General features: G+C 40.5%; 1 protein-coding gene across 1 annotated transcript in view; it reads left to right on the top strand.

The window, feature by feature from the left end:
- si:ch211-26b3.4 (connector enhancer of kinase suppressor of ras 2) overlaps window positions 1–13,657 on the top strand; it is a 35,262-nt gene extending 21,605 nt beyond the window's left edge. The window contains exons 13-23 of the mRNA XM_046839579.1: window positions 822–1,060; window positions 2,240–2,274; window positions 5,085–5,133; window positions 5,287–5,335; window positions 5,469–5,641; window positions 6,267–6,340; window positions 7,247–7,318; window positions 7,459–7,529; window positions 8,162–8,244; window positions 10,166–10,840; window positions 10,947–13,657. Coding sequence (XP_046695535.1) covers window positions 822–1,060; window positions 2,240–2,274; window positions 5,085–5,133; window positions 5,287–5,335; window positions 5,469–5,641; window positions 6,267–6,340; window positions 7,247–7,318; window positions 7,459–7,529; window positions 8,162–8,244; window positions 10,166–10,840; window positions 10,947–11,168 — 1,742 coding nt within the window. The 3' untranslated portion in view covers window positions 11,169–13,657. The remainder of the gene's footprint in view (window positions 1–821; window positions 1,061–2,239; window positions 2,275–5,084; window positions 5,134–5,286; window positions 5,336–5,468; window positions 5,642–6,266; window positions 6,341–7,246; window positions 7,319–7,458; window positions 7,530–8,161; window positions 8,245–10,165; window positions 10,841–10,946) is intronic.
- The last annotated feature ends 2,615 nt before the right edge of the window (window positions 13,658–16,272 follow it).

Below are 16,272 nucleotides of genomic sequence, written 5' to 3'. Positions count from 1 at the left end.
CAAACGATGAGGACAATTTCTGTATTAATTCTTTAGAAAACTATTTATAAACGTAAATGACTAATTCTTAAAAAGACACAAAATAATTACACGGATAAAACAACGTATAGAATGAAAGGAACCATAATGACTCATGTGGCAAATGTGAAAAGGGTTACAGTAATCAGTAGGAGCTGATATCATCACTGTTTATAATTAAGTATGGGGAGAGTTGCATTTTTTTTCCTGGAAAAGTAAAAGACATGAACAAAGTTATTTTTCTTTGTTTCTGATGGCGGTTGCGTTACGCAGCGTGGAAAAAAAGGCGTCTAAAAACAGCACTGAAGATCGAGGGGGAGTCACAAACAGGTCTAAATATAGCAGGCAGAAAGCCACAATGTGGAAAACCACACTTACAAACATACACAAACACACACACACACATTACCAAATGCACACACTACACACTACACGTCACTTGAACTCGGTCACGTTTTCTTGAGTGCTAGTTGGTCAGGTGTTGATTTGGTTTTTTATAACAGGTTTATATGAATGCACTTGTTTTGTTATAGATACGATGTGGTTTCCATAGTAACAGGTAAATCTGGGTGACGTTAAATCAGAGTAAAATAAGTCGGATTTAAAAGAGTGCTGAAATCCTGGTGTGTGTTTTTTGTTTTTAAGCCAAGGTAAAATTTATGAAAGGAGTCTCTTTCTGAAGCTGTAAAGTTTCCTTTATCAGGACAGAGAAAGGTTTTTTTAAACAAGGAGAGCGAATAAACGAGAAGCTGGTAGTCACTAACTTCATTAAAGTCTTGGTGATGTTTCTCCTCTTGATGAAGACTCGGACTCCTCCTTGATGCGCTTCCTCAGCGACGACAGGATGCTCGTCTTTCAAGAAGAGGCGGAGTTTCCCCAGCGTGACACCAGTCGGAGGACCAGGAAGAAAAGCCGCAATCCCAGCAGCCCCAGTTTTCCCATCAGCCCCTCCATGCTGGCCCCTCCCGTGCGTCTGGACTTAGGACCCCCAGATGGGCTGCCCTTCTCTCTACCTGACACCAGTACCATGCCACATTACCATGTGAGTCTCTGGACATTAGACAGATGAAAATTATATATATATATATATATATATATATATATATATATATATATATATATATATATATATATATACACACACACACACACACACACACACACACACACACACACACACACACACACACAAACAAAAGGAAAAAGAAATAAAAGACAAGGAAATAAAGTTAAATATATGAGATGTGTTCTGATGACTCCATTGTAACTTGAAAATATGGTGGACACATGGCCTGGCCAGGAGTTTTGTAGAATGGTGATTAGTGCAGGGTGGTGATTATTAAAATGTAACAGAACAGTTTACAGTACAGTACAGTTTATATGTATGTAGCAGCAGGCACATGGAACAAGCACCGGTTGGTGAGTGGAGGCCACACGTTCTGCGACGTTTGCCTGCTGTTCGAAACTTTGTTTTTGTATTTGTATTGATAGTCATCGTAATATCAAAAACTTAAGTCAAGCCATCATAACGCCTTTTTTAAAGTTATATTATGTATATATATATATATATATAACATGGAATTGCATTTGCCACATAACTCATTCGTTTGGCTGATTTCCCCAGTCTCTGGCGGAGAGCACGATAGACCAAAACACTTATATGGAATTGTTTTTATGGAGTTTTATGTTGAAATAATGAAATTAATTACTACAAATATAATTATTAATTATGAAATGAAGTAAAATGTAATACAGTACAGTACTGTATACATAAAATAGCATTTTTGGAGTGGCATCCGTTTATCGCGTTCTTCCGTTTATTGCGGGCCGTCTTGGAACGCAATCACCGCGATTAAGAAAGGAATTACTGTATATGTACTGTATATTATACACTAAATTCCTATATATATTATTTATTACATTATATTTATAACTTTTATCAGTTTTATAAGTAAAAGTATTATCATCTCCTTTTCTCCTTGTTCTGTTCTGATCCGGCTGTATTTCCAGGATTTTATTATATACCCAGTTGAGCTGTTTGCAGGATTCATTAACAGAACTGTTAAGCAGGCACACCAACCACACACCCTTACACACACACACACACACACACACACACAGTTTGGTCACATAACACACTTTCGGTTTACTGCATGAAACAGGAAATCTGTGTGATCTTTTTTTTTTGTTTTTTTCGTTTTCTGTCATTCTCGTCTCTCAGAGAGCCTCAGACACACTGCGAGCCGACACTGACAGGTGAGTCAACATCTCTCTCTCTCTCTCTCTCTGTCTCTCTCTCTCTCTGTCTCTCTCTCTCTCTGTCTCTCTCTGTCTCTTTCTGTCTATCTCTCTTGTCTCTCTCTCTGTCTCTCTCTCTGTCTCTCTCTGTCCCTCTCTCTGTCTCTTTCTGTCTATCTCTCTCTGTCTCTCTCTGTCTCTCTCTCTGTCTCTCTCTCTCTCTCTCTCTCTCTCTCTCTGTCTATCTCTCTCTGTCTCTCTCTCTGTCTATCTCTCTCTCTCTCTCTCTCTCTCTGTCTCTCTGTCTCTCTCTGTCTCTTTTCTCTGTCTCTCTCTGTCTATCTCTCTCTGTCTCTCTCTCTGTCTATCTCTCTGTCTCTCTCTCTCTCTCTCTCTCTCTCTCTCTGTCTATCTCTCTCTGTCTCTCTCTCTCTGTCTCTCTCTCTGTCTCTATACACTCCGTTACTTTATTTAAGTGCATTAAAAAATCCAGCCCATTCTGAGCCAAGGAGATGGAATTAGACTTGTATGGAGTAAAAGAGTTTAATCCTGAGCATGTTGGACAGAGAGGACATGGTTTAAAATAAAACACTACACACTTTTAGGGCAGGTTTGTTTCTTGTAATGCTTCTTGCCTTTTATTTAGTACTAATCTAATATCAGCAAAGCCATTCATATAACACTACTGTAACATACGTTTTCGCAGTAGGTAGAGATTTTCCCTCAAATCCATAATCCAAAGCAACGTAGATTTAACAGTCCAGGTTTAAATGCAATGCAAATGAACTTCAATTTTGTCAAATGTCAAAATTTCGAAACCTTTTTTTTTTAAATGTAGATTTAACAATGCTAGTTAATGAAAGAAAAAAGAAAAAACACTAAATTCAGGTTTTGCTCATTTCCTGGCATGTTTGTGATCATCAGTAGAGAACAGCATGTGGTTGCGGCTGTAATAACACCAGTTTGGTTTTCACCCTTTTTCGCACATCAACTGGCGATACACAGGTCACAAACTGCTGAAGTGTTTGTCCAAATTTTCCATAAACTTTCCTCGAGCTTTGGAAGTAAATTTCAAAAACATTAACTATAAGATTGTATAGGAACAGTGGGAGACGAAAAGGGTCAAATAAGGAAACAAAGTATGGGAAGCCATAAGGGACAAAACCAAGTGAAGTAAAAAATTTTTCCTTTGATTTGCTTTCAGTATATACAGATTATTCATGAATAATTTATTATTTGTATTTTATTATTCAGCATGTATATACACGATATGAGTATTGGGACACCAAACTTTATCACAAGATTAAAGTCTCACAATTGTATCGGACGGACCAGTAGCAGCCGAAAAATCTTCCCTACACTTCAACTACGAGACCCAAAACTGTTCCAGAATGACAATAGCCATGAAAATCTGCTTTACATGGGATGGAGGGGAAGATCTCCTGCTATAGAGCTCCAACCCTATTGAACACTGTTGTGGTTGAATAAATCTCCAATAAATCTAGTGGAACATTGTCCCAGAAGTGTGGAGCATAAAATAGGCAATAAATGTTAAATAGGATATAAAAAAAATACCATAACAATATAGTGTATTTAAGTTGGGACGTCGTCTATTGTAAAATCGCTGCAGAAATAAATTATTAGAAAAGAAATCAACTATAGACGTGATTGGTGGTAAAGTTCCGCTCACAAGAGCTGGTTTTTTGTTTGCTATGACACAAAGCACCCACACCTACACGCAGCTCTTTTCCCTGTCCCTGTCTTCTAAAGTTGCTTAATATGCAGAAAGATGTCTTTCCGTCTCTTTTTTTCTCAGTGTGGTGGGCAGAAGCGTACCTTCCAATAACACTTCAGCCACAATGACTTACACAGGATATCTGCTGTATACTGCACGTCATGCATGTGCACACACACACACACACACACACACACACACACACAATTGCAGAGAGCCATTAAAAAAAAAATATATAATTCAATACACAATTTATGAAAGAACCGCAAAATATGTCTGGAAAAAAATTGGTGTCCCAATACTTTTGCCGTACAGTGTGTATACGTTACGACAAAAAATCTTACATTTATGAATAAAACCCTAAACCAGCGAGCAGGAGGCGAATCGTGGTGAGGAAAAACACTTCCTGAAGTGGTTTGAGAAAGAAATCTTGAGAGGAACCGGACTCAAAAAAAATCGAGTGCTTGGTGAGGTTGAGGGAGATTAGCCTAACGCTAGCACCTAAATATTGCACATTGTCCGAAACCCAAAAAAAACATCACCTGGTCAGGAAAATTTAAATAAAGCATTCAGCAGAACAGAAACGGAAATGAAAAGATATACACCAAAGATTAGCGATGGACCCAATATGAAGGCCAGAACTTCTACAACTAGATTTCAGAAAGTAGAACGCTACAAACCAAGAGTTAACTAACCCTAACCCTAGATAATATCTAGCTTGTGCCAGCTAGTGACCTCACCTCATTTACAGTTTAATTTTACACTAGCAGCTAAATATCTGATACTAAACATAGCATATGATATTGCTAGCTTTCTGGCAGGACATGGAGCAATTAGATTCCTACATTGCTAGCCGGTTTAGCTTCGGCTTCAAAATATACTCTGAACCCCTTCACATGATGTCATCTATCTTGAGAATGAATAGGAATAGAATGGTTTGACGTACTTTTTAAACTAGCATGCTAACATCAGTGCTGTTTTCAAATACAGGGTTAAAAATGACTAGCAGTATTTATTAGCGTAATGCATTCTGGGTAGAATTATGTAAGAATGCTGTTTTTTTTGTTGTAACCATCTCGCTCTTCTTCCTCAGGTATGCTGGTTCTGCTGGGGATCGACAAGCAGGTGCATCCATGAGGAAGGTAAACAATCCGTTCTTCCATCTTTTGACATTTTTTTTCTCTTAAGCTGCATTTCATTATGATCGTCCAGTCGTACTTTATTTGCACTGATATTTATATTTGACTCGTGTGTGTGTGTGTGTGTGTGTGTGTGTGTGTGTGTTCTCTCTCTAGTCACTGCATTATGCCTCCTTAAGGACCAAGACCAAGAAGAAAAGCAGAGGTGGGAAAGAAACATTACATTCCTTTTAGATGGTGTAGTGATCCAATACGGGTGCTGTAACGAGTCTTCATGTGTGTGTGTGTGTGTGTGTGTGTGTGTGTGTGTGTGTGTGTGTGTGTGTGTGTGTGTGTAGGATCTCAGAGTAACTCAAGCAGGAGGCGTATCGCCTGTAAAGATCTGGGCCATGGCGACTGTGAAGGCTGGCTGTGGAAGAAGAAGGATGCTTCGGGGTACTTCACCCAGAAATGGAAGAAATATTGGTTTGTCCTCAAGGACTCGGATCTCTACTGGTACACCAACCAGAATGTAAGAGGCACCTTCTGTTATCATCAATTTCCATTTTCCATTTTAATCTTCATCGACATCTCCACTTTCACTTTCACCCTCACCTCAAACGTCACAGACATCTCCTTTTACCTGCACCTTCAACTCCAGCACCATCTTCTTCTTCACTTCACACTTGCCTTTAGCGCTACCTCTGCCTCAACCTTCTCCTACAGCTCCACCTTCATCTACTGTATCTATCTTCACCTCCATCACCACCATCTTCTGCACTTTCATCTTCACCGAAATCTCCATTTTCACCCTCATCCTCACCTCCACGTCAACCTTTGCCTTAAGCTCCACCTCTGCTTTAACCTTCTCCTCCAGCACCACATTCATCACATTCACTTCCACATCAACCCACACCTCCACTTTCACCTTCACCTCCACATCAACCCACACCTTCACTTTTACCTTCACCTCCACATCAACCCGCACCTTCACCTTCACCTTCACCTCCACCCCCACCCCTGCAGTTAGTCATTTCCTGGAGCCCCAAGCTGAGCTCTTATCTGAGAACATGACAATTCATGACTTTAGTGGTTTCTTCACGTGTTTAAACATGAACCTTCTCCATTCTCCTTTTCCCTTCACTCTTTCTCTCCAGGATGAGAAGGCAGAAGGTTTCATCAGTTTGCCTGAGTTCCGGATCGACAGAGCGATTGAGTGCAGGAGGAAACAGTGAGTTTTCTCCTCAACTTTATTCTCTATAGTTTTCTCAAAGCTCACACGAGTGTTCAGTTCCTCTTACACCAGAGAGAAAATAGTGAAAAGAATCAGTTCCTGTTGTTACTTACGTTATAGCAGCTATTAACATCCTTCCCTCAACATCCTTTCTTTATTTCCTCTCATTCGTAAAAAACCCACAGCTTATGTTTCCGAGAAAAAAGTGTGTCCTGAAGATTTAGGAAAAGTGCTAAAACTGGAGACTCCTTCCATATACACGCTGAATGAACGTCTCCTTACAGAAAACGTCATTATTCAAACACGTTTAAATGAGCTGTTATTATAGCAACAATACTACACACAATATGGACAACGTATTTGGACTGCTGATGTTCACTGTCAGATGTGGTTCTTCTCCGAACTGTTGGAGGCACACGATTGTATTGGACGTCTCTGGATGCTGTAGCAGCATTTGAACATAGAAACCTGTTCCAGCATGACAATACCACTGTGCACAAAGCCAGCTCCATGAAGATCTGCTTTCCATGGGTTGGAAAGGTGTGGAAGATCTCCTGCTATAGAGCTCCATCACTATTAAGTGTGAATGACTGTGAACGCTGACTGCACCCCAGACCTCCTCAGCTCAGCTTCATCACACAAACAGATGTTTGAAACTAGAGTTATTTAAAGCGTATTGATCTTACTGTTATCTTTTGTAACTAGGCCACTTATGCACTTCTGGTTAGATGCTTACTGCATTTCATTGGCTCTGTACATGTACATTGCACAATGATAATAAAATCTAATCTAATCTAATCTAGATTTATCAAAACGAGCAGCAATACAGTCAGAGCTGTTGTTATAGAGACTAATCGCCACCTCTTGACCAATCATTTCAATGCTGTAATTTCCTCTTCACAGTGCCTTCAAGGCTTGTCATCCAAAAATCAAGAGCTTCTTTTTCGCCACGGATCACCTGGATGAGATGAACAGGTGAATCTACCGCTTCTTCACCTTCACTCTCATTCATTTAGGCTTTTTTTGTTGGCGATGACAAACTTAGCCATCTCTGGTTTAGCATGGTGTTACCCACCTGACTAAATAATGATGTCATTTTTTTTATTGTCGCTCAGATGGATGAATCGTCTCGGCTTGGCTGCGATTGGCTACACTCCGGATGACCCGGTGCCCCGCCCAGATGAAGGTAGGAGGGGGAGGAGTTACAGCCTTGCATAGAAACAATTTTCCTTCATTGTCTGTAACAGCTATGAGGTATTAGATCTTTTCATTTCGACTCAAGCGATTCCACAATGTACATTATTTAAACGAGAAAAAGGAAAATACTTTAATTGAGAAGCTGCAGTTTGTCTCCCCAATAGTAGTTTATCATAGCAGGTGTGTGGAAACCCTTAGATACTTACCAACAACCGCCTGAAGCCCCTCCTCCTTCTTCCTGTCTCACATTAGTCATCTGCAGGCTTTCAATTTGACTCTAATTGTTTTCCTGTCTGAAAGATTTCCTGTCACTGTAAATGAAGAACGGTTCGTGTTCATTCATGTGCAAAGAAACCGACAATATATGCTCAACCTAGCTAGTGTTAGCTGTGCCGTATTTATAACCCAAGCCCCGCCCCCCTTCACACTCCATCACACACAGTAATCTAACAAAAGGTCAAAAGTGGAAAAAAATTCCACAGGTTTACAACGAGGAGTCCGATCTCATATTTTACGATGATCAGGAATTAAATATGCCGTTTGCTTTCCTCGTGGTGCTACGCTGCCATATAATTTATGTGGGATGAATCTAAATGTGACGTGTGTGCTGTGACTGTGTAGATTACTGGAGCGAGAGCGATCAGGAGGAGGCCGATGGATCCATGACGCTCAAACAGGAGTCGACGTACCACTGCAACCCTGCTGTGAGTTCTCCCTCTTTATCTCTCTCTCTCTCTCTCTCTCTCTCTCTCTCTCTCTCTCTCTCTCTATCTCTGTCTATCTATCTCTCCATCTATTTTACCTCTCTATCACACACAAGATTGAGTGTGGGTGTTTAATCAACCACCCTGTCTGTTCTGATCAATACTTGCCGACCATATTGGATTTTGCAGTCGTGTAAAAAATGTGTATTAAATTAATGTGTTTATTCAATAATTATTTCCTTGGAAATGGAGCTGTATGTGAAGCTAACATCATCGCAAATTCAGCTTGGAACATCGTTCCTACAATACAACCATAAGCGCAATTCGTTTTCAGTCAGTCAAATGATCTCCAGCCATCCCGAGTACACAGTTTTCACTGTAAAGCTTTACTCAGGCGCCGAGGCTCATTCTTCAGATGTGGATTTTTCCATTTACCGGCTTCGATTGTCCACAATCCTGGATTTGTTCTTTCTTCAAAGCATGTTTGGGTATGTTTGGGACAAGGGGCCTGTATGGCACCATGATGGGTTGGGTTATGGGATTAGTGTATTATGGCCAAAATTTTATGAAAAAATTGAGCGATGTTTGGTGTAGTTTTAAAAAACAAATCTTTAAGAAAATTCATGACCTTTTAGTGTGAAGGTCAAGTCACGTACAATTTAGACAACTTCAGAGCTCTGAATTCAAATTCCAAGAAGTTTTTGTATTCTTTTTTGTTCTTTCAAAATAAAAATAAAAATTTGGCATTTAAAATCCAATAACTCTCACATTTCCAGAGAGCTCCAGTTCAGTGTACTAAGATTCTAGAATATTTAGGTTTTTTTTTTGTTTTGGGTCACAGGATCCGAGAATTTGGCAAAAATTCCACATTTTACATTGGAATTATAATGACTACATTTTAAAGGCGATTTAGGAGTTCAAAATGTTCTAGTTTTTTTTTATTTGAAAATTTCTTTTTTAGTGTTTTCCTAAATATTCCAGAATTCAAAATCCAAAAATTCTACAATTCCCAGAAATTCTGTAAAATTCTAGGTTGAAACCCGAAGCAATCCTGAATGTTCAGTTGAAAGTATCTGTCAGGTGTTTTTTTCACCAAGCCGTTTCACACGCTGAACTTATCTGAACTTTCAATGGTATAAGATAAGATAAACCTTTATTCGTCCCACAGTGGGGAAATTTCTTCTATGAGCTCAAGGCTGTGAGAAAAGCCAGGCTGAGGCACAAAAAACCCCATAAGAACAAGCACAGGAGCAGCATGTAGTGCTGATTGGCCAAAATTGGAGCTTGGTTTGGTCTCGTTGTGGTCAGAGGCATTGTGGTGTACAGTGTGTTGGGTACGATAATACCGCTGACTGCAGTGTAAGGTGCAGGTTAAACGTAGTATAAAGAGGCAGAGTGCAGTCACATCCCTGAGCTTGGGAAGGTGATGTAGAGTGATTTGAGGGTTTGGTAAGGAAGTGGAAACGGTGCAGTTAGCTGTCGGATTGTACGCCCTGTCTGACTGTAACAGGATCTGCAGTGTAAACAAGGTGAAATTGAATTGTGTGGAGATTTGACAGCTCAGGTGGATTTCTAGACCCACAGAGTCACTTGAAGACGACTACACATATTTGCAATTTTACCGGAATAAAACGACGCCTACTACATATGTTTGTTTCGTATGATGAGCAAATTAACAAAGGAAAACAGCTGTGCATGTTAGCATTTACCCTGTCTAGTGCAGGGACTAATTTGGAGATAACGGGGGAGGGGCAGAAATAGGATACCGACCTCAGCAGTACAGAGGAGTTATTTACAGAAGCACTATTATCAGCAGTTTAGCTGTATTTAACTGCAGTTCTTGCTAACGGCTTATGGATTTCTGTATGGATTAATGGCGTTGATAGTTTATTGATTGTTGATTTATTTCACTCGGCTGTAGGTGGCAAGCTCATCCAGCGCGTTCGGCGAGCGCCATTTTTCCAGCGGCTCCACCTTCTCGCACTCGTCCGCCGAGGACTCGCACTCGTCCTGCCGCTCCACCCATCGTGAGCGCGAGCGCCGCTCGTGGCAGGACCTCATCGAGACCCCAGTGGGCTCGTCAGGGCTCCACTACCTCCAGACGGGCACCCCAGGGGACGGACATGTGACAATCTCACCTGAAAGGCTGCGGCAGGCCACGCTGCCCGCCAGACGTCGACGCCCTCCGAGACACGAAGGGCCGTTCCCACTGACAGACAATGAAGAGCCTCGGCCAAGTGGCCCCTCCCACAAACAGAGAAGTCAGAGCCTTCCGAGGCACCGCTCACACGGCACACTGTGCCCACGCACCCGGCTTCACGAAGAAGACGAAGAGGAAGACGAGGATGAGGACGAGGAGGAGGAAAGCGTATGTAAGGTCCGGCAACGGGTGTGTGACGCCCAGAAGCGTGTGTGTGAGGAACCGGACCCTCTGGAAGAGCTGTATCGCTCTCTGGAGCAAGCGAGCGTGTCCGCGTTCGGACACCAGAAGCCTTCCACACGGCAGGAGTTCCGGCGCTCGTTCGTCAAGCGCTGCAACGATCCAGCCACTAACGAAAAACTCCACCGCATCCGGGCACTCCGATCCACGCTGAAGGTACATACTGAAATTCAATGCCATCATGAAGCTGCTCTCAAAAACTGACCCTCCAGCAAACAAGGTTTGTATTTCTAAAGCTGCCATTCTGTTCTGTGTTTCTCAGGCTAAAGAAGGAGACCTGGCTGTGATTAGCCAGGTGCTGGATGACCCCTGCCTGAGCTCTCGCAAGTTTCATGAATGGAAGCAGAGGAACCAAGAGCTTTTCCTGGATATATGCGAGTTTAGCTCTGCCCCCCTGGAACTGCCCACTGAGCCTGCCGACCTTTCACCTCTGTCTCCGACACTGCTGATGCACACACACTCATTTATAGAGACGCATGTCTGAAACACACACCCAAACGCTCCAACCAACGCCTCCAGACTTTTAGAGGCTTCTTTGCAACTTACTCGAAGAACAAAATGACACACTTCGGGACAGAAGACGTGAAAATAAACTAAACACTGTGGCCCCGCCTCTTCCCTCTGATTGGGTATTTGACCTTTAACTGACAGCTGTCTGAGCCAGTGTAAGAGTACTGTTTTTTCAAAAAACGTGTCCTGGACAAACCCACTGCTTTTTTTTTCTTCTTTCGTCCCATTTGTAAAGTGTGTATATCACTGCATACACACATCTTCTACACACCTTACAGGAACAATTTAGACAGAAATCAAACGTACACAACAACCCCTTTACACTAGAAGTCGTCAGTCGCCTGAGTCGTGTCGAGTGTCTTAGGCGAATGTAGCTAACAAGCCTAACACAGCCTACCCTGTCTTCTGAAAAACATAGCTAGCTTTCTTACTAAGGCATCAGTCAGGAGATTCTGCTGAAGATAAAGCCTCCGGATAAGCATATACCTTCCAAATATCCAGACTTGGCTAGACAGCATCCTAATCTAGATTAAACAGAATACTGTTTAGGCCACGCCTCCTTCCAGAGCATAGCCTGAACCTTCACGCTAGCTCTTCGTTTTCAGGAACTGTTAGCTACATTAGCCTGTAAAGCAGCGACCTTCGGATACATGGACTTGGTGTAAGTTGTGTGTATTTGATTTCTTTCGTCTGCTTGTTTCATCTCCAGGACCTGAAGACGGCTTTTTTTTTGTTTGTTTTTCATCCCTGTCTCTTTTCCGGCTGGAGATTTTAAACATTTTTCGTTGGATTGTTTTCCCGGCACTTGTTTGTTTGTTTACTCGTTTTCACGTTTTCAGCTTCCCTCGGGACGCTGCAGGACGAGCGCTCATGTAGCCATGGGCAACGGGCTTCACTCTGTTACCAAGCAACACCGCCCTACTGTGTTAACTCTCAGAGCATGCAAGTGTGTGTGCGTGTGTGCGCAAATGTGTGAGTGTGTGTACATGAGAGAGACTTAGAGAAGACTGATGAGACTGATGCACTTCCTGTAGGAACGCCAGCCTACGAGGCGCCTGTAATCCAACATGGGTTCTGTAGAGTATTTAGAGCATAGCTGAACTCCTGCATGGTTTTAAACGTTATTCCCTACGCTGACTGAGCTGATGAAGAGCCTACAATGTATATAAGAGAATATCCTTTGCCTAGCTGAGCTGCATCCTCTGTTCAAAACTGTGAACTTTTCATTGTGAATGCAATCTTCTGGCACTGCAAAGACAGAAGCTTTTCATTTTTTTTCTTTAAAAAAGAAAAAAAAACAGAACAAAAAAAAAGAACACAAAAGACTAAAGCTTTGATTCTCTGGTATCTTGACTGTTTTGCTTTGGGGGATTTGGGGAGTTGGGGGGCAGCAGGTTATTACCTCTAATACTCTGGCTTACATTCAGGTTAGGGTCGTTATGTTTGGGTTTTTTCCCATTAATGTCCTTCGTCTAACTCGGGTGGTAGATTTCTTTATTTATTTTTTTTTTTTTTTGTAATTCAAAGGTACTATGGTTTTTTTAAAGTTCTGGAACTCTGAGTTTCAAATCCATTGATTCTAGATTTAGCCAAAAATTATGATTTGAAGGTCCATGCATTGTACATTTTTTACTTCCAGAATTCGGAATTCAAAATCCAGGAATTCTATCAGTTTTATGTAACTCTGTTCCAGTGTGCTCCGATTCTAGGAATTTAAAAAACTGGAACTGAAACAAGTTTAATGATTTTCAACACTTTTTTTTATTTGACATACAAATCCTGCACATATTAGTGCAAAGGTCAAGGTCAAGTGAGGTTCAATTTTAGACAACTAAAAAACTCAATTCAAACTCAAATTCAAATTCAAACTGAATTCAAACTCCACAAATGTTTTTTTAATTCTGGGGAAAAATCTATTTTTTTTTTATTTTTTTCAAAATTAAAGAATTTGATGCTCAAATTCCAGCAACTCTCTCATTTCCAGATATTTCCATTTCAGTGTTCTACAAGTCTAGAATATTAAGGAAATTCTGGAATTCTGAAAAAGTTCCCAAAATGTTACTTTTTAGGAAATTTGGGAGCTCAAAATATTGTAGTTTCTTTTTATTTAAAAAAAAATTTACGCAGTTTTATTTGTTTTCCTAAAAACCACAGAAAATGTTTGTTTAAAATCCAAGAATTCTAAAATTCCCACAAAATTCTGTAACTCGGAGTTGAAAGCTGAAGCTTTACTGGAGGTTCCGTTACATTTATTATGTGTTAAGTGATCTTTTTCCACCAACACAGAGCCGAAGCTGTTCGTCGTGGTACTCGTCGTCATGGTAACGTCACGCTGCCGTCATGCTTACGGTCCAGATTCAAACTAATCTCATATAATCTGGATTCCAGCTGATGTGCACAACATATGTATAAATACAATCCGGCATTTTACCAAATGTTTTGCCTTTTTTTTTAAAATGCAAGTCATTTTTTTGGGGGTTGGGGGACGCTCTTCATTTAAACTTATGCAAAAATCTATATTACCAGTTCACTGATTGTCGCTTGTGATTGGTTGATGCTCCATCTCGCTGTTGGTGGAAAAATACTGCCGATCTGGATTTCAGTACTGTCCTTAACACGCCTGTACTGACTTTCTTTTCTGATTGTTTTTTTGTTTAGTTTTTTGTGCAGTCCTTGTTATCCGAGTTACTCGCTAATTAGCCAACTTACTAACTACATGTACAGAAATGCTAAATATTAAAGTCACTTTATTGCTCTGATTATATTTAACTGACTGGGGTTTACCTTTTACATTCAGTGAATCCTGCACATGGAAATCAGTCAGGAGGTCAATCAGAGTGTGTCAGGAACAGTACTGAATCAAGACTCGTGGGTGTGTGTGTGTCCGAGCTTTGCCTAAATGTGTATCTCTTTTTTGTTTGTTTGTTTAAATCCTGTATGTTGAGTTGATCTGAGAAAGTCAATTCCCCACGTCTCCACCTCGAGTTCACGTCGGTCAGCTGTCGTCAGTGCGCCGGCGTGCGAACAGAGCGGCCGGGAGACGCACCCGAGTCGAGTCGAGTCGAATGTAATTATTTTAACAGTGTAAATTGTACAGACTGTTGAAAAACTAAAACACACACACACATGCACACGCACAAACACACGCACATACTGTACACACTTCCGTTTTTTTTATTATGTTTCTGTGATGTAGAATATTCTCCTGATATAAACTCCACTGTGGACTGAATTTATAGCATCTCCAGCATCATGTGTAAGATTTCAGATCTTGCGTGTGTTTGTGTGTGTGTGTGTGTGAGTGTGTTAGTGATTGACCGTACTCCTGGGCTTCACTGTGGTTTAGGGCACTTCTTTCCCGCCCTGCTCTCTGCCCTGCTGAGTGAAGTGGAAGTTGCACTGAGACTTCTCCATCCAAAAGCGCTGCTCTTTTCTTTCTGCACTCCAGAACTCTCCTGGTGTCACTCCAGTGTCACTGCAGGCTCAGCCCTCCTTTTTTCCTATATACACACATATATAAAAAGAAAAATTATAAATATATAAATATTATATATATATATATATATATATATATATATATATATATATATATATATATATATATATATATATATAAAATAAAGATTGTAAAATGCAAAAAAATTAATAAACGAAGATCTCTGCACTTACAAGGCCGTGTTGTGATTCGTGTGCTTTTGACCTCATTCGGCACACATACTTCAGCACACATAGTTTTATAGTTTTGTCCCTTTTGGATTACCAGTTTCATTTCTAGTTCTTTTGGTTCCTACACATTGTTATTAGTTCCAGCTGTTCTTTCTACAGACTTTTTAACCTGCTGATGTTTCAACACTTTCACAGACTTTTCCAGCACCCAGCTCTTTACTGACATCAGCTGGAGACAATAGGAATTTCTACACTAAACTCCCATGCACACTGCAGAGATTGTAGCTTTACTGTATTCCATATACCACTTTAAAATAAAGAAGCCGTCTACATTTCCAAATAATTTTAACAGTAAACCTGGACACAATTAAACTAATTTTGTGCTCTCTAAAGATTAAACTCTTTAGTTTTAACACTAATGTTTATTGTAATCACATGTGCATGCTAATATCCACCAATCAAGAGTAAATCATCAGGTGCATTAATGGCACAGCTGATTTTACAAAAAGATGAAAACCTGAACAAAAATGTGTAAATACCATTTAAAAATGCTTCCTCTTCTAACAGAGCAATTACTTTAGTCCCATTTATACAGCTAGATTATTATACAGCTAGCTATCGTATAAAATAGCAGTGTGTGTTACAGGTGTGTGTGTGTGTGTGTGTGTGTGTGTGTGTGTGTGTGTATATACTGTATATAAACACACACCACGTATATACATTTCAGCTTCATTCATTTGTACTGTCCTACTAATACACTTATTAATACATCATCACCCTCTAGTGGACACGTTATGAACTACAACAATTGTTTCACCCCTGACCATCACACCACAAGCCAGATGTGATTCTTCCTCAAACTGTTCCCACAAAGTTGGAGGCAAACAATTGTATAGGACGTCTTTGGATGTGGTATCATGACGTTTTCCCATTACTTGAGCTTGGAGAACCAAACCTGTTCCAGCATGAAAATGTGCCTGTGCACAAAGTCAGATCCATGATGATCTGCTTTTCTTGGGTTGGAGAAGACAATCAGCGGCTCCAATCCTGTTGAACACCTTTGGGATGAATGTGAATGCTGATTGCACCCCCCAGGCCTCCTCACCTCACCTACAACAGGGATCCCCAATCACTGGGATGAGTACCGGTACTGGGCCATGGATCATTTGTTACCAGGCCGCATAACAAGCATAATTAAATTTTTTTGTGTTTTTTTTTTTTATTTGTATCTTATTTACATTTGATTGACTTTTGCGGTCTATATTTTCATCATCAGTTCCACTTTTCACCTGATTTTTCCTACACACAGATAAATAAAGCTCGCACTGCTTCTGCATTGTTGTGAGTTGTGACATTTTCATTATTCAGATAATAATTAAAATAATAATATAATTTTAAAATATGTTTAACAG

This window comes from Silurus meridionalis, chromosome 25, assembly GCF_014805685.1.
Source record: "Silurus meridionalis isolate SWU-2019-XX chromosome 25, ASM1480568v1, whole genome shotgun sequence".
Classification (NCBI taxonomy): Eukaryota; Metazoa; Chordata; class Actinopteri; order Siluriformes; family Siluridae; genus Silurus; species Silurus meridionalis.
Note: the sequence above shows the minus strand (reverse complement) of the source record. Positions and strands in the feature narration are given on the sequence as shown.